Source organism: Arachis hypogaea, chromosome 4 (assembly GCF_003086295.3).
Source record: "Arachis hypogaea cultivar Tifrunner chromosome 4, arahy.Tifrunner.gnm2.J5K5, whole genome shotgun sequence".
In the NCBI taxonomy this organism is placed as follows: domain Eukaryota; kingdom Viridiplantae; phylum Streptophyta; class Magnoliopsida; order Fabales; family Fabaceae; genus Arachis; species Arachis hypogaea.
The window spans coordinates 112,495,577-112,519,855 of NC_092039.1; the positions used below are offsets into that span (position 1 = coordinate 112,495,577).

A 24,279-nucleotide genomic window follows, 5' to 3' on the forward strand; every position below is an offset into this window, starting at 1 on the left:
TCTACCTCATTTTCATCATCATGGTCTGCCATCAAACATACCTGAGCTTCTTGATCTGAGCTCTCTGAGCTGGTGTTGTTCTCCAAGTCTTCCCATGTTGCCATCATCACCTTCTTTTTGTCCATTTTGAATTTTTCGCCTTTCTTAAGTTGAGGGCAATCTGACTTGAAGTGACCAGGTTCCTTGCAGTGATGACATGTGAACTTGACTTGATCTTTCTTGACATCTTTGGATGAGGAGCTTCCTTTGCCTTTGCTTTTGAATCTCAGTAGTCTTCTCATTTTTCTTGCAAAGAGAACCATTTCTTCATCTGAGAAACTGTCATCAGATTCTTCTCCTTGGGCTGTCATTCTTGATTTTAGTGCTATACTTTTCTTTTTGTCATCTTTGTCTTGAGATATGTGAGTAGTTTCATAGGCCAGCAGCTTGCCTCTCAGCTCATCATAGGTGATTTTGATCAAATCATTCCTTTCAGAGATGGTTGTGCTTTTTACTTTCCATTTCTTAGTAAGACTTCTCAGAATCTTTCTCACTAGAGTTTCTTCGGAGTAGTTCCTTCCCATTGCGTCCAAATTGTTGATGATTATTAAGAACCTTTCGAACATTTGATCGATGCTCTCATCCTCCTTCATACTGAACATTTCATACTCCTTCATCAGCATGTCAATTCTGGTTTCCCTTACTTGCTTAGTGCCTTCATGAGTGAGTCTGAGCTTGTCCCATATTTCTTTAGCCTTTTTGCACCGTGAGACCTTTCTGAACTCTTCGAAACCGATTGCGCAGTGCATCAGGTTGATTGCTTTGGCATTGAGTTCAACCTTCTTCTTTTCTTCATCTGTCCATTTGTTGTCTTCCTTTGCCACAACTTCTCCATCAGCATTCTGTTTAGTGGGGACGTCTGGTCCGTTGAGAATGATCTTCCATATGTTGTAGTCGATTGACTGCACGAAGATTCTCATTCTTTCTGTCCAGTAGGAATCGTTGCTGCCATTGAAGTAGGGAGGTCTGTTATTAGACTGCCCTTCAGTGAGAGTGAACGCCACGATGTTGGGATTCATGTTGTTGGCCATGGATCTTTGCTCCAAGCTGTGAAGCTTGACTCCTTGATGGTTCTAGGTGAACTTGAGAAGGGGGGTTGAATCAAGTTAGCTTAAAATTTAGAGTTTCAAACTCTGTTGCAGTGGAAGATTAAGTTGCAGGAGATTATTTGAAATTATCTCATAAGCAGAATATTAAAAGAGCAAAGAAGAAGAGAAAGGAGGCCAGCATGTATCCTGGTTCGGATTCTCAGTACCATAAATCCTATGTTCAGTCTCCACCAGAAACCATGGTGGAATTTTCACTATAATTCTCAAGTTACATACACCAATACTATTGAATTACTTCCTAATTCAACTAGTATCTACCCCTAAGCTTTCTTCACCAAAGCTTAGCAACCCAAAGTGCTGTCCCAACTTGGAAGGGGAATCTAACAGATTCAGATTTCACCCAGTGCTAAGCCAACTAGGCAAGGGGAACTAATCCTAGTTCATACACCCAAATTACATCAGAAAAATAGTGGCTATTTTGCATCACTCTTGCCTTTTCTCTCTTGGCTTTTGAACCTCACATAATTACCTTTTCTCAAAACAGAAAATAACGCAAGACATCCATAACACAAAGATCAGAATTAAGCTTGAGTAGAAGAAAGAGATTCCAGCTCTGTTTTAGAGATGGTGCTCTGAGTGTGTGTTCTCTCTCTCTCTCTCTCTCTCTCCTCTTCAAATGATGGAATGAAGCTTCTTATATATCTTCAACATTTCCTTCATTTTTGCCTCTTCCATTTTCTTGTACCAGCTGCTCGTTGGAGCTGTCCTTGCTGGCATGCAGTCCTTTCTTCATCTTGTTCCACCACCTCTGCTGTCCGAGGAGCTTGACCACTACCTCTGCTGTCCTTGGTGTTCCTTTCTTCTTTGGCATGCTCTCCTTTTTCATTCTGATCCATTTTTTGCTGCTGCAAGTTTGTGTTGTGCTCAACCACGATCCATGCATTGCTCTGCTAGTAACCTTGGGTTAGTGGAGATGTCCTTGTGTCCTTGGAGCAATGGGAGTGTATCAGCTGTCCTTCTTGCTTTATTATATCAACACTTGTCCTTTTCTTTTTTCAGCTGTCTTCCTATAGCTTTTAGCAAATGCATAATCATTTAATGTGCTTAATGGTGCTAGGGAGAGTATTGGACTTTGTTTATAGCACCAAGGAACAAAGTGAGCTGTTCTATTTGCTGTGATGGGTTGATGCAGTGTGAACTAGGATACTTGGACATGCAACAATAAAAACACTCATCAAACAATTTTAGGCTTTTTAACCTAAATGAATGTTTGTCATCATTAACCCAAAATCAAATTAGGCTCAACAGTTATGAAGAGAACCAAGCATGAATCTTGAATATCAGAATATCAGAGAGAATCGAGAGAAAACAGAGTGTTCAATATGAGAGCTTTGTAATTGAATCAAATAATCAATATATCTATCTTGTCGCGGCTATTTTTTTTTGTATGGAAAAAATATTGGTGTTTTTGTTGAAAATGCGAGTATTTGGTATAATTAGAGATGTGTGGATTTTTTTTTGTGGGAAGTCAACACGTGGGAGGGCGTGTGAATACGTGACAACATTTTGGCCAACACATGGGGGCGTGTTGAACATGTGGCAGCATCTTAGCCAACACATGGGAGCGTGTTAAACACGTGGCAGCATCCTAACCAACATGTGGGAACGTGTTGAATAATTTCTACAATATTGTAATACACTTCAAATGTCAATATTCAACCAAAACACTAATTTTTTTCATATTAAAAATAATTTCTGTCTTGTCGCACATGGTTCCGGCTCATATATATATATATATATATATATATATATATATATATATATATATATATATATATATATATATATATATATATATATATATATATTACTGCACATATGACACTGCCTTGCCTTAATATAGCTAGATACAAACAGATTTAACGTTACTTAACTAATAGTAACGGAATTTATGAACAGAATTAACTACCATAGCTATATATGCCTAATAAACAATGTTGTTAAAATTAAAGTAATGCATCTTTATTGTTAAACAACACTTTTTAAGACGTGTTGCTTAAAAAAATATTACTATGATGTTAAAAAAAAATATTATTTATACACGAAAAAATCTACTGTACGATGATCTATGATGTAACTCATACAATCGGTTTATGAGTCAAAATGCTATATAGTTGGTGGCTCAGATTCATGCGTGTACGTGGTAAATGTTAGGGGTGGCAAGCGGAGAAGTCCGCCCCGCCTAACGGCGGGCTGGCGGGCTGGCGAGCCAAGCCCGTTAAATATTCTCTTTTTTTTACTTTTAAATATTAAATAATATATATAAAGAAATAAAAAAATCTCTTTTATTTTTTACTTTTAACTATTATAATTTCTAAAATTATAAACAAATTATAATTTTTATATTCACAAACACTAAAGTCTTTGTAATTATAAATATCTAATAAACATAATTATAAATATTGTTCCCAAAGCAAAATAAACATAATCCAAAACATAATTATAAATATTGTTTCTAAAACAAAATAAACATAATCCAAAACACTCAATTTTCATCTTCTTCTCTTGTAAGTTGGATTGGAAGAAGTTGGGTTTTGGTAAAAAAATATTATAAAAATACCCCCTTGCTAAAAAAATACTAATCCCGGCGGGGAAGTCCGCCCCGCCCCGCCAAAACCCGCCAAAGCCCGCGATTTAAGCGGTGCGGGTTAAACGGACTTTTGCTATTTAGCGGTCCCAATTTTTCAGCCCAGCCCGCCTTTTTTGGCAGATTACGCGGGCCGGCCCGGCGGGTTTAGGCCCGTTTGCCACCCCTAATAAATGCATATATCTTATGGAGACCAACCTTAATTTTACCCTATCCCTGTATGAGTCTTTTAGGTTTTTGAAATCTGACATTTTAGTTTTTAAATTTTAAAATATAAAAACTAATTTTTATGTCTACCTTCATTAGACAATACATGGAATATTAATTCACATATGTTTTTATTAAGTATCTACATGTGTAAATTAGCAAATGAGTCTCTAGCGTGCAATACAAAATAATACTCAAATAATTTAAAAAATTTTAAAATAATTCCTGAAAAATTTTAAAATTTTTAAAACAATTCATTCAAATAATTTTAATCTTTTTCAAAAGTCAATGTCTTATAATATTTTCACTAATCACAATAATAAAATGTTATTAAAAATATATAATTAGTAAAAAATATAAAAAATAACAAAATATAATTAGTAAAAATATAAAAAATAACAAAATATATGCTAAAGGATAATTTATTTAGGTTTAATTATTTTATTAAATTTTATAATTTTATTAAATTTTTAATTTTATATTTCTATATTTTTTAATTAAACATATATAATACTTTTAATTTTGTAATTAGATTTTTTTGGTATAAAAAATATTAAAATTAACCATCACACGACAAGGAAATCTATAACTTTTTTGGTATAGATTTTTTTTCCTAATTAAGCATACATGAGCCGCTAATTTAATTGCACTCATAAACTCTGTGGTATCTTTCAATTTAATATGAATTGCTATATACAAGATTCACACTCCTCATATTTATTTAAGTAAATAAAGAAATTTATTACTCGTTTAACCTAAGTTATCTTAATTTAGCATATAGGTAGCCTTTTTGTAACCCAACCTTTCATAAGAATAGCAATTGTTATTGTTATGACTCAAGCCGATGGAGAGAGTAGCCCAACCCAAAAGACTAGATATTAAGTTGGGTTTCATGACTTCAGTATTATATGGAGCTTACTTACTTGGCTACTTGCCTAATCCAGGACCCGTAACACTCTCCCTGTCTAACTGCAACTCCGCATGTTCCGGAAAAAGTTAATTAAATAACTTGGAACTTGGAAGTGTTCTCTTGGTGGCAAATATGGCACGGTACAAATTCATCAAATAATATGGAAATACAAGAAGTAACATTATGGTCTATGGATTTATACCAAGATTCAAAACCTATTCAAGAAGCATCAAAATCACCTTCTTGGCAGCTTGTGAATTGTGATCCTTTCATTTCTTTGGTCAAATGGAACGTTTGCCCCATGCCAATCATTTGTCATGGTTTGGTTTGATGCCATAAAAATTCTTAAACTATTCCTATGGGATCCTTCCTAAAAGAAGCATTAACATAATATTTGATTACTAGTAGTTTATATTTCATAGTATATAGTTATAAGAAAAACAGACCCAGTAAAAGTTTCCATTAGATGCAAGCAGCAAAATTCTCGATGCAACCAACGTTCATAATCAAGCACTTCCAGTTTCATACAGAAAATTTTCATTAATCATCTACATAGCCAAACACAAACACCATTCGCCGCACAGTCCCACAAAAACCAGATCTGGGTGCTTCTGATGAGCTATGATGATGCAAGGCAACAAAATGCGGTGGTCCCTCATCGCACAAGCTAGACACAACTGACCCCACTCGCTACTCCACCACGTGTCCGTGCCACTCAATCCCACCAATCGCATCCCAACGTCCCCACACATATCCATATAATCAAAAAATATAAAGAAAAGAGAATAAATAAATTAATCTAATAAAGTAAAAAAGAAAGTAAATTACACTAAAACCAGCGTAACGTTCACATCATCATCACATGCCTAATGTAATTTATAACAAAAAAATAAATTAAGAAGAAAAAATCTCCAATCCAATCACATCGAGGGAACAGAGTAAAATAAAAGTGAAAAAAAAAGAAAAAGAAAAAAAAAGCTCAAAAAAGGTGAAATTACAGATCAGGACATGGAAACAGTGGGGAAAACAACGGCACATAAAGCAGCTACTGTAAAAGTGAGAACCGCAAAAGAAGCTTCAACTCTCACGCTAGCAGACTTAGGGGAGGTGCCGCTACGCTCCGCCTCCGCCGATGGCGCGTCCGACGGAGCACCAGCGGGAACATCACCGGCAGGTGCTGGCGGCGAAGCTGGGAGAGGAGAAGGAGCCTCAGCCGGCGACGGAGCCGATGCAGGAGTTGGAGATGGAGCACTGGCAGGTTCTGGCGCAGGCGCCGGCGACGGCGACTTTCCGAAAAGCTCCGTAGGAAGGAGAACGCTGTCTACAGTGTAAATAGAAAGGGGAGTGGAATCCAACACGGTATCCGCAACCCTAGATGAATCAACACCGGTGTGCAATGTAACTGAATCTCCGGCGACGGAAACCGTCAAATCGTACTTTCCAGCACCGTTAGTGGCCAATGTACTAATGGCATCCTTGGAAGTCTTCAAGGAACCGACAGGAAGGTACTTAGCGGCGGCGTGGTACTGTAAGAGCGAAACGATCTCAGCGTTGGTGAGCTTGCTCAGATCGGGAACGCCTTTTGCCTTGAATGCCTCATCGGACGGTGCAAAAATGGTCAAACCTTTATCAGCCGTTGACTGGTATGTCTTAATGACGCCGTTAGAGACGATCAAGCTGGCAAACGTCTTGCAACCTGCTTTCTCGAGGAGTGCCGTTATGTTAAGGGAGGATGATGGAGCTGGAGCGGTTAAGATCCCTGGCGCGATTATCGGTGCACTAATCTCGAGGACGGAGATGTTGTAAGGAATCTGTTTAACTGATTTGGTGTAGGTGGAGGCGAGCTTGGAGCCGGGAACGGCGGAGCCGAAGGCGACCTTGCCGCCGCGGATGTCGGTGATGTTGACGGATCCGATGTTTCCCTCGGCGTTGCCGGTGGTTTGGTAGAGGGTGGTGGTGAGGGTGGTGCCGTCGGTGATCTTGTGGAGCTTGGTGGGGTCGAAGTAGTCGAGGAGGACGAGGAGGCTGAGGAGGTTCTTGACGACTGGTAAGGGGTGGTTCTGTGTGATGGAAGAGAATGCGGAGTTTGGGATGGCGAGGACGGTGATGGTGGTGCGAGAGTTGATCTCGTCGGCGAGTTTTGTCTGAGAGAGGTAGCTGTTGAACTGGCTGTAGTTAGGGTCGGATTCGAGGATTGCTGTGATGTTGTGGGCGGAGACTACGGCGGCGAAGACGGCGAGAAGGAGGAGGAGGAGGAGGTGGCGGTTGGGAGCCATTTTGACAGAGTGAGAGTGGGGAGTGTGAGCGAGTAAGTGGAGAGTGTGGGAGTGGGTGAGGAGTTAAAAGAAGGGTTCAGAGTAGTGGGGTCTAACCATGGTTAAGAGAAAAATAACCATAATTCTTACATACAGTATAAAATCAGAATCACTTGTTTTCTATATTAATTTATTATCATAAAATAATTAAAAATATAATAAATCAAACAAAATTCTTATGTTATAAACTTATAATTTACAAAACGATTTTGTCTTATATGTATTTGTCCAGACACAAATTGATTTTCGATAGATTTTTAGAACTTAAAAGAGCACCTGTTCATAATTTGGTTTAAGTTTGTCTCCGTATGATAATTGATATGTGATTTGATTAATCATCTCGTATGGATTAATTGTCCCCATGTCGTAGTTTATGATTTAAGTGTTATGAATGGCAAGAATTGGTGATTAAAAATGCCAGAGTAGCACCCTTTAAACATTCACATATGCATGGACTTAAACATTTTCACTTCCTAGTTTCCTATAAATTCCCACCAAAGTAAGGAAGAGAAAAAAAAAACTGGAGTTAACAAATAACTATGGTTGAGTTATAGAAAGCCATGTGAGAAAGAAGGACGAGAGGGGACAAATATGATTTGGCCACAGCTGGAGCCTGGAAGTGGAAATTGTAATACGTGGCATTTGATCCCCTTGCTCCTGTTCTTTTCGTGAAATTACTTATCTGCCCCCCTTTCTCTTTCTTCTGTCCTTTTCGGGGTTTTAAAATGTTTGGGGCTTTATGGATTGCTGTCTCTTGTGTGTGTTTTGCTTGCAACGGTCTAATTTGGAAACCATGGAAGACTGTAGAGGGTGTGGTTTGGTCAGTACTCACGAATTCTCAGGTTTCTGAATTTAAATCCACAAAAGGAAACGTTAAGAAGAAACTACTTTTATTGTTTGGTAATATAATATTAGATATTTTAATTAAAATAAATCATTTATCTAGGATCATAGGAATATTTTACTAAACCAGCTCACAAACAAGTGAGAAAGAAGGATTACTAGTTTGTTTGTTGAAGTTCTACAAACTAAGAAGATCATAAAGCACGTGGTAGTTGGTTGTTACAGCAGCTTACACTGGCAGTGAAAATCTGCTAACTGTAAAAGGTTTTCGTACATATGAATAGACTTATCCGTTGGTTTAAAAATTCAGCACTCAACTACTCAAGTGAGTTTTGTTGCCTCCTTTTTGACTCGGTAGGACAGACGTTGTTCCATGCTCCACTGGTCATCGTGAGTTTGTTCCCTTTTACTTTTGCCACCTTCAAACTTCAACTGTTTGCAATGCGATCAGAGTAAGCAATTCTAAACTTTTTCCCCCTAATTTGAAAAATATATATATATATATATATATATATATATATATTGCAATATTGTTAAAAATTTTTGTGAAAAAAGTAAATACTTTAAGAAAGATTTTATAGTCGTCTTCATATGATTTTTTTTTACTATTAGATAATAAATTATAAAATTTAATTTTAATATATTATAAAAATATTATCTTTATTTAAAATGTAAATTAAAAAAATAAATTAAACTTTTAATACAAATAAATTCGTGAGAAGATGTTTTAACATTTTTATTAAAAAAGTAGATACTCTAAAAAAATTTACTATTTTAATTTTAATGTTTTTTATATTAATTTATTTATTTTCCAAATTTAAACCGAAAAACATTAGTAAAAATGAAAAACATGACATGTTTACATTTTTTAATTTTGAAATAGTAACTAGAGTAGTGTAGTATGGCATTATTGGACAATAAAATATTTTATGTGGTTGTAATGTCAAATTTAACAAATCAAATGGTCCAATTTGATAGAAGAGTAATCGAATGGTCTTGACTAAAATACCAAATCAGTTCAATTTGCGTTACGGCTTCATATGTCGGGCATATAGCTCCTCTTCTTTCTATCTGTTAAGGATGATAATACTATTCGAATTCGCGAGTATTCACCCTGTCCTTATCCGCTCGGGGTCAGTAATTACCCGTCCCGCACCGGGACGGATTTTTAGCGGGACGAATTTTTGGAAGGGACAAGGCGGGGTCGGATTTAGGTAATACCCGCCCCTACCCGCGCCACTATATATATAATATATAATTTTAATATATAATATGTATAATATATGTAAAATAATTAGTAAATGATTAATAATATTGTCTTATATTTAAATTTTTATTTTAATTTATGTTATACATGTGATGATAGTTATATAAATTTTAAAATTTAATTTTATTTATTAAATTTTAATAATTATAGGGATGGGTAGGGACGGGGCGAGTACCCGCAGAGGTGGGTTAGGGTTTAACATTTTACTACCCACAGGTAGAAGCAGAGCGGGTTCTATACGGGTTGTTATACGGTAGAGCGGAGTCGAATAGAGAAAAAATTCGCCCTTACCCATCCTGTTGCCACCCCTACTACCTGTGACATATGTATTCATCCATCTCTTTTGCAACTCATTACCTGTACAACCAGCAACCCCACATTCTCTCATCTCTTTTGTTCTTGATTCATCTTCTTTTATTAAAGTGTTCTTTCAACAACAGTAGCAAAAAATTTAAGAGAAAGTATTGGAACCAATACTAATTATATATAATAGATTAAAAAAATAAAATTACAATTAAAAATTAGATCATTAATTAATTATTTAATTTTAAATTTTAAATTTTAAAAAATTAGAATTATTATTTAAACTCATTCACATTACATACGGTTATTTTTAATCTTACCGTAACTTTTAATACACGTTCAAAATTTACAGTCATTTTTTTCAGTACTCACCTCGCGTCACTGAATTTTTTGCCGGCCATACCGACGCTACCGCTTCCTCACACCGATACTGTCCTCACCTCCGCTAGTCAGCCCAACGCTCTTCACCCTCCGACGCTCAGCCTAACGTTGCTGCCGCTTTTTCGCGCGCCTCTCTTCCGAATCGGCTTTGCTTTCTCCGATTCCTTCAAGTCTCTTCTCACCGATAATACCACCATGCTCTTCTTCTTCTTTTTCTTCTTCTTCAGATCCAAACATGTTTAGCTTCTTTCATATTTGAGCCCTATACTTCACAACAGTGCCACTTTCGTCATGCCTAGTCTTTCAAAACTATATTTCACCATAATAGTTATTTTTTTGTTTATTCATCTTCTTCTTCTATTTTAATGGTCAATTTAAGATGGTCATTTTAGTAGGTATGCGGATGGTTATTTTAATTTTTATATAGATGATTATTTTGATTGGATTGGGTTTAGTTATATATAATTAAAATATGTTAGATGTTCAATTCATTAGGTATACGGATGATTATTTTTATCTTTAAGTGGATGGTTATTTTTACTAAGGGTGAGTGGCGTGTGACAAGTCAAGTAGCGATGGTGAAATGGGATGATTGTTGATGAAGGTGGGGTGACCGCTGGTTGAAAAAGAAGAGAGTATTAGAGTGAAATGCTTTAGTAAATTATAATTTTAGATGGTTATTTTTTTGAAATAACTATCTGGATTTTTTAAAAATTTAAAATTTGAAATCAAAAAATTTGAAATTTGATGTGAAATAATTGAACGAGAGTTTTTGAATTTATTATTTATTTTTATTGGGCTAAATAACCAATTCATTATACACATTGTCAAGATTTTTTATTGGCTCCCTAGCAGGATTCAAAAATTAATAATGCTTAAAAAGCCCAAATTAAAAAAAAATTGATCGTTCTAAATTCCACATTGTTAATTATCTCAATCATCTTAAATATATAAATTATTTTTAATAAATTTTTTGATTTAGTAAAAATAATAGTAATAATATTAGAGATTAAATGATAGTTAATATTTGTTAATAATATAGTCTATAAAATTGTTAAAAATATTTTTTTATTTAGTTAGTAAATATTACTGAAATAGAAAATATATTTTTAATGGATTTAGTCATCATTACTAGAATTATTAAAATCTAATTATAAATTTTTATAAATATTTTTGAACAATTAATGAGTCAACTGTGATAAATATATTAGTTATAACGTTTAATGAAAATTAGATATTTTAAAATTTTAATAATTAATTATTTGTAGATATTTAATTAATATATTTATTGTATTGTAATTATATTTTTAAATTTTTTAATATAATAATTATTGTTGCCATTATAACAACATTAGTTAAATAATTAATATATATTATTAGCCGTACGTGAACATGAACATGAACAAGTTAACGAATTATTGAATTTAGTGTAAATTATTTAGTTAATTAATTATTAACACTAAATTTGGATTAATTTAATAAATTTATTATTTTTTTAAATTTAGTGTTATGTATTATTATAATGATATTAGAGTAATTTAGATATTTTTAAAATTTTTAGTTATAGAATTAGTTATTTATGTTAAGTCATTAATTATTATTATTATCATTATTATTATTATTATTATAGGTTTAGATATTAAAAATATATTTTTGAAGTATTTAATAATAATTATTAAAATAATATTTTAGTTATATTTAAATTCTGTTAATTATTGTTAGAAGTTAAATATAATTGTAAAATTTTTTTAAGATAGATATATTATATTTTAAATAATTAATGATACAATTGTTATTGTAAATCATATTATATTAATGATGTGTTAATAAAAATGAGATATATTTAAATTTTATTAATTAATTAAATATGGTTAGACATACATATAATTAATATATTTATTATGATTAAAATTTTATCGATATTTTTGTTTGATGTGAATTTTGGTTACGTTTTATAGGTTCACGAATGTTTATGTGTAACCATTTATTATTGTCGGATTCGTACAATCCGATTGTGGAAAAGTATTTATGGGAAATTGATTTTTATCACGTTTTTTAGATTTAAGTAATTTAGTGTCAATCGATAATGTTTAACGCACTGATCGAAATATGACATCCTAAAACACATACATTTTATTTTTTGGTTAGTGAATGTGCTATCACATTAAAAGAAATAATTTTAATTCTTGGTCTTCTGACTAATAGTCTTTCAGTGACAGAAGTGACATGAGTAGTTTCGATGTCTTAGAGACTGAATAATTGCATCAGTTTAGGGTTATACTTAGGAAGACAAATTATAGAGGAAGTTTTATAAAATTGACGATGTAAGTTAACTGCATACTCCTAAGTTTTATAAAATTTACTAGGCATCTCACACACTTCAAATACCTCATTCTATCATTATACTTCATAATTTCTCAGCAGTACTTCCTGCGTATCTGGCTAATCCTAATTAGTCAATCACAACTTGCATCATATTGTATATATTTAGTATAGAATGTCATCAGTTTTGATACATATATTTGATAATCTACACCTCTACAGATAGTACAAGCTTTCATCGGCGTAATCACAGTCCCTCTGAAACTGAATTCCATTCCCACAATAAATTCACCATACGTCAAAGAAAGAAACTCTACTATATAAATTTAATAAATTAATATAAATATAAATATATTTTTATTCCTAATCAAGTGATTATCTAAAATTTAAGTAAAAAATTATCTAAATCTAGTCAATCGATTATCTATACTTTAACTAAATGAATAACTAATCAAATATTATTTAATAAATTATATTTTATAGATTATATACGTTACTAATCGATCTATAATATACACATAATGATAAATTTTTAGTCCTTTTTTATATTATCCCAATAACTAAATCGCCTGTAATATTAATCTATCATACAAATATATTTATTACATATTTGTATTTATATATTTAAGAAATTTTAGGGTATGCATGGCTTCCAAATTCTATACACGCATAAAAAATGACTCATCAAACGGATACTAGTTTGTTAGTATATTTGTCACTTCTACTATATTTGCCTCCATAGTGCCGTCAACTTGATCTTCATCTTCACCCAAATCAACAATTTCGTAGTTCGTTTCAAATTCCTCCTCACTATTACTATTGTAACTTTTTAATTCAATATTTTGGTCAGTTTCAGATTGTTCAAACTCAATATACAGTTCGATAAACGACATTTAGTAGTGATTTTTAATATTCATTGAAAATATCTGTTACATACTCGCTTCGTCTATTAAATATTTGGTTCGAAATTGAACACTACAACATTTTGGATCTTGGCCACGGTTTTTTTTGTCACGATAAAAAAATCTGTGACTATAGAGTACTGTGACAAAAAATATCTATGGTCATAGTTTTTTAAAAAAGGGTGATCATAGAGTACCTATATTTACAGTTTTATAAAAAAAGGTGGCCTAAAAGAGTCTATGATCACGGTTTTAAGAGTGACCTTAAGGGGTCTATGGTCACAGTTTTCGGAAGTGACTTAAAAAGGTCTATGGTCACGATTTTTCAAAAAAGAGTGACCTAAAGGGGTCTATGGTCACAGTTTATGTGGGTGACCTTAAAGGGTCAATGGTCACGATTTTGGGGGTGACCTAAAGAGATCTATGGTCACGGTTTTTGGAGGTGACTTAAAAGGATATATGGTCACGATTTTTTAAAAAAGGGTGACCTAAAAGGATATATGGTCACAGTTTTTGGGATGACCTAAAGGAGTCTATGGTCACAATTTTTAAGAGTGACCTAAAGGTATGTATAATCACGGTTTTGGGAGGTGATCTAAAAGAATTTATGGTCACGATTTTTCGAAAATGGTGGCTTAAAAAGGTCTATGGTTACGATTGTAGGGGTGACCTAAAGTGGTCTATGATCACAATTTTTAGGAGTGATCTAAAAGAGTCTATGGTCATGATTTTTTAGGATGATCTAAAGGTATCTATGATCATAATTTTGAGAGGTAATCTAAAAGGATCTATGGTCATGATTTTACGAAATTATGACTTAAAAGAATCTATGATCTTAATTTTAGAGAATAAACTAAAAGGGTCTTTAGTCATAATTTTTTACCATGGCCTAAAATATAATGGTTAAAGTTATGACCATTATCTATTTTTTTTAATAATTAATTATGATGTCTGATGCATGTCTTGTGAAAGAACCAAAATATATATATATAATCATTTTTAACATGTATCATTTTTGAGTAATTATTAAAAAGAAATCATATCCTCTGCTCCTATTTTTCAAAAAACAAGTTAAAGTTAATTATGGAGGTGGAACCTCTTCATACTCACCCTTCTCATTTTTCTCTCTTGTGAAGATAGATAATTTTTTTTAATGGAGTAAGAACAAAAAAGGAATTCATTCCAATAAAGAAGATCACAAAATGAAAATAAGCAAAGTTTAGATTATGATTTTAGCTCAATTCTTTTATAACTGAAATTGCTCTAAATTATTGTTAGTAATTTATGAGTGTTAAAATAGGTAAAAGTTGATATTACATTCTTTTAGAATTAAATTGAATAATTAATATATAGTTCAACACAAAATTATCATTATCGGATTATTAGATTTTATTGAGTACTAATACTATTAGAATATAAACAAATAACAATATATTTATTTTATGTTATGACTATTTATCGTAATTCACCGTATATCAAAAGATATGAAAATAAATACTGTTTAAAATTAGTAGTTAAATTAATAATAGCTAATTGCTGTTGATGTTAATTTTACTGTTGATTTATTAATCTTAAATGAATCTACAATAGAATCTAATTTGTTAGCAGAAGATTGTTTGTTCTTATTGTACTTAGTATATACTAGACTACTGTAGTAGTTAATTATAAAAGTTTGATGTTGGCATGTCTTTTTCACATAAAAAACTCATTAATATAGACCTAGGTGTTTTAACTTGTCTCCTCTTAATTTGATTCATGTTATATATTCTTAATTAATTAATGTTGGTTAATTGCTGGTACTGCATTATAAAATATTCTCATTAATTTATGTGTGTGATAATTACAAGTCTATGTTATTTAAGAGGGTAAAACAAGGTACAGACATAAATAACTCTCTGTATAGGCTTTAAACAAGTGAACAACTTCTATTATATGTATGTATAGGTTTTGGCTAAGATTTTCTTTTTATGTAATTCAAAATCCTAGCAAATGATGTAAGGCCTACATCGATTGGGTAGGAGAACGAAGCATGCCTTATAAGGGTGTGGATATCTCTCCCTAGCATGACGCGTTTTGACGAGTGAGTATGAGGGGGCTTCGGCCATCATCCCTATCGTCAAAGGATAAACCCTGAGGCCTTGTGTGCCAAAGTGGACAATATCGTGCTAGCGGGTGGTCTGGACTGTTACAGATGGTATCAAAGCCAGAACCCGGATCGATGTGCCAGCGAGGGCGCTGGGCTCCCTTAGGGGGTTGGATTGTAAGACCCACATCGATTGGGGAGGAGAACAAAGCATGCCTTATAAAAGTGTGGATACCTCTCTCTAGCATGACGCGTTTTGACGAGTGAGTGTGGAAGGCTTCGGCCATCATCCCTATCGTCAAAGGCAAAACTGTGAGGTCTTGTGTGCCAAAACAGACAATATCGTGCTAGCGGGTGGTCTGGACTGTTACAAATAATCCTTGTTGTTTAGTGGTTGAAATTTTAACATTGATTGACTTATTAAACTTGTGCTGCATATTCATTACTCAACTGTACTGCGTCATCAAAAATATTTTATTCTGTTCTAACCAAGGTTGCGAGAACCGGACTGGTCAATAAACTGGTGAGTTCACTAGTTCAATAGTTCATTGGTTCGACCGAGATTCAACTGGGGTTCAACCGATTTAATTAAATATTAAATAAAATTATTAAAAACCCTAAAAATAATTTTAAATATATAAAATTCAATAATTTCTAGCTTAATAAAATTTAAAATTTCACATAATAAATTATCCATAACTTAATATTAGAGGTTCACAAACAACTTCAAACATCAAAGTTTGTAACTAAAAAAAAAACGCACATAAAGACAAACCCATAATGTTCTACATTCAAAAGAAATAATTACTAGCAAGTTTTCAACTAATCAAAGGTACAACTCATCAAAAATCATAATCATCATTAAGTGTTTCAATATCTCCATCATAAACAGATAATCCAAAGCCACCATCTTTAGAAGTACCACCAAAAGAAGCTGTATTTGAAGAATCAGCGACATCAGGCAAATCCACATCAACTTCCACATCTCCTCCATCTAATAAAATAAAATAAAAAACTAAGAAAAAATTAAAGTTATAACTTTACAACATATATCTTTAGTAAATAAAACAAGTTTTGCTATTTCAATCACCTTTAAGATATGAAGGCATAGCATTATCCGTGTAAATTAAATTTTCAATGCCTTCAATGTCTCCCTTAGTAAATTCAGGATCATCTTCATCCGCCATTATCCAAAAATCTACTGTGTCAATGCTTTGAATGTCAATTGGATCATAATTCTTCTTCTTGCGATGCAATCTAGATTGAATGCGTAGATTATAAGTCACATAAACAATATCACTTAGCCTTTGATGCTCTAATCGGTTCCTCCTCTTTGAATGGATTTGTTCAAAGAAGCTCCAGTTCCTCTCACATCCGGATGATGAAGATGTTTGATGAAAAAGATGAATCGCCATTTTTTGCAAGTTAGGAGCACTCCCACCGTGTAGCCTCCACCATTCACCTACCAGGATATGAAAGTCAAACATAAATTCTCATTCAATATTTAAAAAATCTTCAAAGTAAATTGAACATAGAAATATAATAACTTACTAGGTTTGAGTCTCTTAATTGCTTTCAAAGCACTTTCCCTTCCAAAACTTTCTTTTCGATCTCGATACAACTGTATCTCTTGCATTGCGCCAACTGAGTCATCGCAAAGGGTTTCAATATCAAATAAATCAAGCAAAGACCTCAAGATATTTGCCTTCTCAACAAACCCCTCACTATAGAAGAAACCTGGATTCAAAAAGTATGCTGCTGCATGGAGGTCACGCTTCAAATGCTTATCCCACCGCATTTTCAAGATACTTGTATAAGGTGTGTATGCATCTTTTCTATTTCTAAACATTGTCTTGGTAGCAGTTTTGGCTCTTTGCATGCCCTCATACACGTATCCCGGAGAAGGTTTCTCATCAGCATCAACAAGCCTCAATAACTTAATAAGAGGACCAACAATCATCACAGTAGTAATATAATCCTCCCAAAACTTACTATCCAAGATAATTGAGCTAACCATCTTCCCATTGACACTCTTGGATAATTTATGAGAAGTGAAATATTTGTCCTCCACCAATGTTGGTAAGTCTTCTTTATGATTATATATACTTTTCAAAGTAATGAAAACAGTAGCAAAACGTGTAACTCCTGGTCGAACAATTTCTTTTCAATTTGGTCTTTTTCTAAGCCATGACAAGAAAATCATATGATTGTAAACAAACACAGTCGCTTTTGAAGCACGAGAGGCAAGGTCAGCTATGTGAGGTATAGTTGCTATGTCTTTCAAAATAAGATTGATGCAGTGAGTGGCACAAGGAGACCAAAAAATGTTTGGATACTTTTCATGAATGAGTTTTTCAGCAGATACATAATTCGCAGCATTATCAGTAACCACATGCACAATGTTACTAGACCCAACCCACTCAATAACCTAAGCAAACAATTAAACAAGGTATCGGCAGTTTTTATCATATCAGAAGCATCAACAGACTTAACAAATGATATACCAGCAGGACAATAAACTAGAAAATTAATTAACGTACGTTGCCTTTGATCAGTCCAGCCATCTGCCATCAATGTACAACCAGTGCTTTTCCACGAGCTCCTATAGCCTTCAACAAGCAACTGACACTCTTTCTTAAGATCGGCCAACAAGTGAACTCTCATTTCATCATATGACGGTCCTTTGAAACCAGGTCCAATTGCAGTAATGCCGTCCAAAGCAGGTTGAAAGTAAGGTGATTGAATTGCATTGAATGAAATACGTGCATCAACGATCCATTTTGTAAGCCCCAAATTAACCTTGTGCACAACTTGTTTACTGGCCAAGACACTTTTCAAAGTTGGTTGAGAGCCTGACATAGTCCTTCCCTTAAAATAACTTCCATTTGGAGTAGCAACAATAGCTCTTCTCTTTCCTTTGTCTCCCATTGTTGCAGGAGTCAGAGGTTGTACAGGATTAGGCTCACACTCTTCTTCCGTTTGTGTTTCCACATCATAACAATCACTTGCAAATTTTCTTTTTTTGCCTTATTTTTTTTGTTTTCCTCCAAAAGCCTTTTGAATTGAAGTTCAACATCCTCCGTTATTTTGTTACAAACTTTAATTTGTCCAGGAATTTTTGTAAGATGATATTTCATTCTATATATCCCCCCTCCATTGTAAGTGTTCAAGCAGAAAATATATGTATATTGAGCCTTGTTATTTTTGTCATACTCCACTGTAAAATATTGCTAAGCTAGATCAGATTTACCCCTAGAAGAACCAGTTTAAGAATCTTGAACAGCATTATCTTGTGATTGTAGGTTACTTTGTGATTGTTCCATCTGTAACATACAAATTTACAAACAAATAAATTCAGCAACCAAAATAACCTCAGAAAATAGCAAATCATGAATCCAAAATAACCTCAGAAAATCATGAATTCAGCAACCAAAATCATGAAGTCTAGCAAACAAATAAATCATGAACAAATAACCTCAGAAAATCAAAAACAAAGAAATAACCTCATGAACAAATAACAAATAAATCAAATCATGAATCTAACAAATAAATAAATCAGAAAATCATGAAACAGAAAATCAGAAGGCAGCGAGAAGGAATAGAAAGATAGAGTATTACTTACCGGCTGCAGGACGTGGTGGAGGCTGCGGTGGTCAAACCCATCGCTGTTGTGGTTGCGAGTCGCGGAGGCTGCTGGACGCGGAGGCTGCTGGACGCGGAGGCTGCGGGACGTGGTGGTGATAGGCTGCTCGATTGGTGGTGGTGGCTGCAATGGTTCTCACTTCTCAGAGAAGAGAGAAGAGATGAGTGGCTTGAATTGGTGATTTAGGATTCATACTTCACTTCATCACTTGCCTTTCTTCTTTTTTTTTTTATACACAAAACGGCGACATTTTAGAGGGTGTATTTCCGAACCAGAAACCCTTTAAAAAACTGAACAATTCTACCCGTTCGCCGGTTAACCGCCGGTTTGACCAATTTTTGATCGGTTTTTTGTCAGACGATTTCTCGGCTTACCCGGACCGGCTAGCTGACCAGTTACCAGTTAACCCGGTTGAACCGGCCGATTCGATTCGATTTTCAGAATCATAGTTCTAACATGTTTATTTCTTTTGCTAGCAGGAGAACATGATGTGAAAAAAATATGTTCCATACAAATATGAGATGGGATGGGTTTTATAATGACTTTAGTTATCTAAATGTAATATTTTGATATGTTCTGTACTATTTAAGAAAAGACTTTATCCGATATTACATGTAATGGTTAAATTACACCCTATTTTGATTTGTGTTGTTTGGACTAAAAGTATATCTTGCTTATAATGTAACTTTTATGATTTAGATTTCTTAAATTTCTCATTTTTAGATTTATTTTGTGATTATCATTTTGAGATGTGATTATGCTTTCAAAAAATTAAATCTCATAAAATAAAATAGGCTAAGGTCACCGTTTTAAAATAGGGTGACCAAAAATAAGCTATGATCATGGTTTTAAAGTGGGGTGACCATAGACTAAGCTATGGTCACGGTTTTAAAGTAGGGTGACCATAGATACCTATGGTCACGCTAAAATCGTGACCATAGATTAATCTATGGTCACGGTTTTAAGGTGGGTTGACCATAGATTAACCTATGGTCACAGTAGAAAAACATGGCCTAAAGTACTAGAATTTGAAAACTACAACCGTGACCATAGAAATCGTGATCATAGGTCTATGGCCATGGAAGAATAGGCCATGGTGAAAAAACCGTGACCATAGGTCAAAAACCGTGACCATAGACCTATGGTCATCCTTTTCAGTGGCGGAGCTTGAAACGAAATTTTGGGGGGTCAGATAGAAGATAATTGTCAAGATACTTTTGATATGGATCCCATTTAAGATAAGCTCGTCTAACCTTATCTCTCTGATTTGGGTAATATTGCCAAATTTAAAGCCATTTTTCAGGGTATCGTTCTAAAGAATTAAGGTCAAGCTCATCAGATGTAACTCTTTAAACTTTTGAAGGTTGTATCTTACTTTCTTCGTGAATCATTAAAGTAGAAGAACTAAGGTGTTGATATTGTAAAAGTTATATATTTTCCTTCTTGAATATTAGCCTTCTTCTTAAAAAATGCATCATCAACTCTTTGATTTTTTATGACTATTTTATATAAAAATTTGAATATATATCCAGTAAAATATATAAAAAAGAAATTAGAAGAACAAATATTAAAATTTATAATACTTATTGAATTTTTTTTATCAATTTATACAAATACAATAATATCAATACTTATTGAATATTCTAATATTTTTTATCATATAAAAAATTAAATTAAATAAACAGTAAAATATAAAATAATATTAAATTACATAAATAAAAAATACCTAATTTTTTATATTTAAACTCAAAGGTAGAGGGAGTGTTCTTTATTGAATTCAGTCCAAATCCAATATGTTTTGAATGTTTAAAACTAAAAATTATTGTGCAATAAAAACAAGAAATGAAAATTAAATTTTGGTATTTTAAGTCATAATAAAATATTTGAGTCAACTGAACTATTTTTTATTTTTTGAAAAAGTATTACTAATTTTGTTAATAAAAATTTGGGGGGCCATGGTCACCCCTGTCTGAACTAAGCTCCGCCACCGATCCTTTTCATTAGCTATGGTCACGGTTTTTCACCTTGACCATAGACCTTTGTTTTGTAGTGGAACGAACCCACCAAATACTGATATGGAATATCTGTGCAAAATATATGACACTATCTTTTGGATATTTCTATATCTATCTTCTCACAAATTACATCTTTTAGTTTCTCAAATGAGAGTGTGAATGGAATAACAATATCTAATAATTTCTCACATATAAATTTCACTCTTTTAATTTAGATATTTTTAACAAAATTTAATTATGATAATACACTTTTAACATAACTCTATTATTCATTTTTTTTACTTAGTACTCACATTAAAAATGCTCAATTTCGCTGTTATTTTTGGACATAAAGTAAGAGAGAAGAGAGTTTCTAAAGAAAAAGAGCTGAGGGACAAAGAAGAAGAAGAGAGTTCTACAAAAGTAGAGTGGAGTAGACTTGTGGGTATATATAATCAAATAAACGGACGGTTCAATTTGGTTTTTAATAATTTAAATTTTTTTTTTTATAATAGTCCGATTTGTATTTTTTCAAATTAAAAGAAAATTGAAGTGAATCAAATCGAACCTTCTGATTTGATTGCGTAAAAAATTTTAAATTTTTCTACACGTTTTTTATATCTCTTCTACATCAAAAAAATTAAACAGTCTAATTTCTCTTCCATTAATTAAAAAAAGAGTCGTCACAACGGTGTATAACACTTCTCACCTCTATATCTTAGCATAACACAAAATCTTCATATTAAAAAAATTAACCGGCAGGTTTTGCATTTATTTTTCGTATAATTGATGGTCAGTATATAAAATTAAATAAAGAGATATTTTTTAAACTTATCTAGCTGAGATCAAATTTCTTCAAATAATATGTTGAGAGCGATTGAGTTCTGTGTTGTATCAAATTTCTTCAAATTTAGTCAACAAAAAAAAATGTCTTCAAACTTCATTCTTTTAGTGCGATTTTTCTTTTTCAAACTCTAAGTAATGCATGATTTTTTATTTATAAGGAAAGTTCTATTTCCCAATAATCTTCATTTGGAAACCTATTTTTGTAGTTGTATTATATACTCATTTGATATATTCCTTCCGTATCTTTACACACTACTTTACATTCTTCACATGTGACGTGTCTTTAATTTCTATCTTTATAAGAATTATGCCTCCTCCACTATATGCATATACATAGAAATGTTGAATAAATTAAACACATAGCTGGCAAGAGCTGGCCAATGAAGCCACATCTTAATGTGTTTGACATGTTAAAAACGGATAGGCAAATAATAAATGTTAAAAAGAGATAATATTATGAAATGCAATAATAGGGGAAAGCATGTATGAATTTGATGGGTTGATGAACTAGCTAGTGTTTAGCACTTTAGCATATGATCATATTATGACTTGGGAAATGTGGAATATATATATAATGCAAATCATAATGGAGTTATATATGTTGTAGCATTAGTAGCCTAGCACTACTTGATACTATTTATAATATTCTCTCTCCCAATTATTTCTTGCCCCAACAACACACAATGATATTAATCAAGCCAATTTTGCTTTCTTTGGGTTCACAAAAGTTTTTCCCTCCCTTTGCTTGTGACTTGGAAAAATCAAATATGTCAGCTGTAATCTCTCTTATTACTTTATAAAATTGTAAAAGAAAAGTTCAATATGAATTATTCGATCTATCCTTGCATTAATAATGTGCTTTTTGCTTGTTTTCTAAGCTGGTTTAAAAAGAAAATTTCTCGATTGCTTCGAGAGTAAATGAATTCTCCCACTCTGTTATTTATTGTATTAGTTTGATCAGGAGTGGAATTAGACTAAATTCTAGAAAGGAGTCAAAATTTAATTTTATAATATAAATAAAAATAAAATAAATATTTTAAAGAAGACTAAATTAAATTTTACATATATCTTATAAAAAAAATTTGAGATTTAAAAATGGTCATTCTTTTCTTTCTTTATTTTTTTCTTTCTGTAAAATTTCTCTAATCTCCTGAATTTGTTTTTAGTTTTTATTTTACTAATATTTTTATTTTTCTAATAATACTGATGAAAAAACAATTAATTAATGAGAGCAAGAATAATAATTTATTGTAAGAAGAACGGCTCAATTTTATGGAAATGGAGGACATGTGTGTGCTATTTTTTAATATGGATTCATGGGGGATTAGACATATATGTGGGACAGTTTTTTGTCAATGTAAGGTAAAAGAACTCGGACCATGCGAGTTCTTTGCTTTAAATTCTTGCATAACAAATCGCACGGTCCGATTTGTATGCTAAGAGAATCAAAATTACGGATCGTTGAAATCGGACCCTCCGATTTTCTTAGTATGAAATGTGACGGCAAATCGTATGGTCCGAGTTCCATGCTGAGAATTTGAATTGGGGAACATTGAACTGGGACCCTCCGTGTTGTGTGAGGGTTTAGACGAACTCGCATGGTTCGAATTCGTTTCTAGTTTTTTTTTTGTTCAGGTTAACCTAGTCGAAGGGTGCGAGTTCATTAAAGATGCCTATATAAAAGTGTAAAGTGAAGTGGTGGGAGCTTAGTGGCATCTTCCTCCTTCTTGAATGGCTGCTTCTTCTGTTTCTTCTATCTGGTTTTTTCATTACTTGTTTTGATTTTGAAAATCTAGTAACTAAGGTTATGCTTTTTTTTGGTGAGTGAAAGAAATGAGTGACAGAGTATTACTAAAAATATATTATTTTGGTCAGATTTTGTTACAAACGATTGAAGGAGTAAAATTTATTTGTGAAAATTTGCTAGATGTTGTTGTTCCTTTTATTATCTCATTTGAAGAGCTCAAAGGTGTGATCTGTGAAAAGATTGATTCTGAGAAGGCAAGAAAGATATCTTGTATTCTATACAGATATCCCATACCGGTGTTTGGTGGATTCGTCCAGTATCAAACCAAATATGTGACGGAAGAAGCGAGCATGCAGGAGGTGTTTTCAATGTATATTAAAAACCGGTCTCAGATCTCGTTCATCGAGTTATATGTTGAGTTTGAACAATCTGAGGCTGACCAGAATATTCTACGGGAAGATTATAATAGTGACAGTGAAGAAGAGTTTGAAAGCAACTACGAATTTGTTGGTCCAGATGGAGATGAAGATCAAGGTGACGGAACCATGGCTCCAGATGTGACAGAAGTGGCAAATGCACTCGCAAACGAAGTGTTGTTTAAGGAGCCATCATTCATGCGAGTTTTGGACTTGGAAGCCATGCATGTTCCAGAATTTTCGGAATATATGACTGCAGGTACGTAATTTGTGGTATTAGTATTTTTTTAGTTAGTCATTGATCGACTTATGAATAATTTACTTTTTATTTACCATTATTTAATCATGCGTTGAATGTCGTAGTT

General features: G+C 33.0%; 2 protein-coding genes across 2 annotated transcripts; both read right to left on the reverse strand.

Annotated features, from left to right (window-relative positions):
* Positions 1–5,638: 5,638 nt before the first annotated feature.
* LOC112797314 (fasciclin-like arabinogalactan protein 10) lies at positions 5,639–7,335 on the reverse strand. Its single transcript, XM_025840182.3, has one exon. The coding sequence runs from the start codon at positions 7,126–7,128 to the stop codon at positions 5,854–5,856; it is 1,275 nt and encodes a 424-aa protein (XP_025695967.1). The 5' UTR covers positions 7,129–7,335; the 3' UTR covers positions 5,639–5,853.
* Positions 7,336–16,110: 8,775 nt separating this feature from the next.
* On the reverse strand, positions 16,111–18,196 carry LOC140184221 (uncharacterized). The gene is made up of 4 exons (XM_072234530.1): positions 17,675–18,196; positions 16,820–17,204; positions 16,359–16,730; positions 16,111–16,262 (listed from the first exon to the last, which is right to left on the reverse strand). The coding sequence occupies exons 1-4, from the start codon at positions 18,194–18,196 to the stop codon at positions 16,111–16,113; spliced, it is 1,431 nt and encodes a 476-aa protein (XP_072090631.1).
* Positions 18,197–24,279: the final 6,083 nt, after the last annotated feature.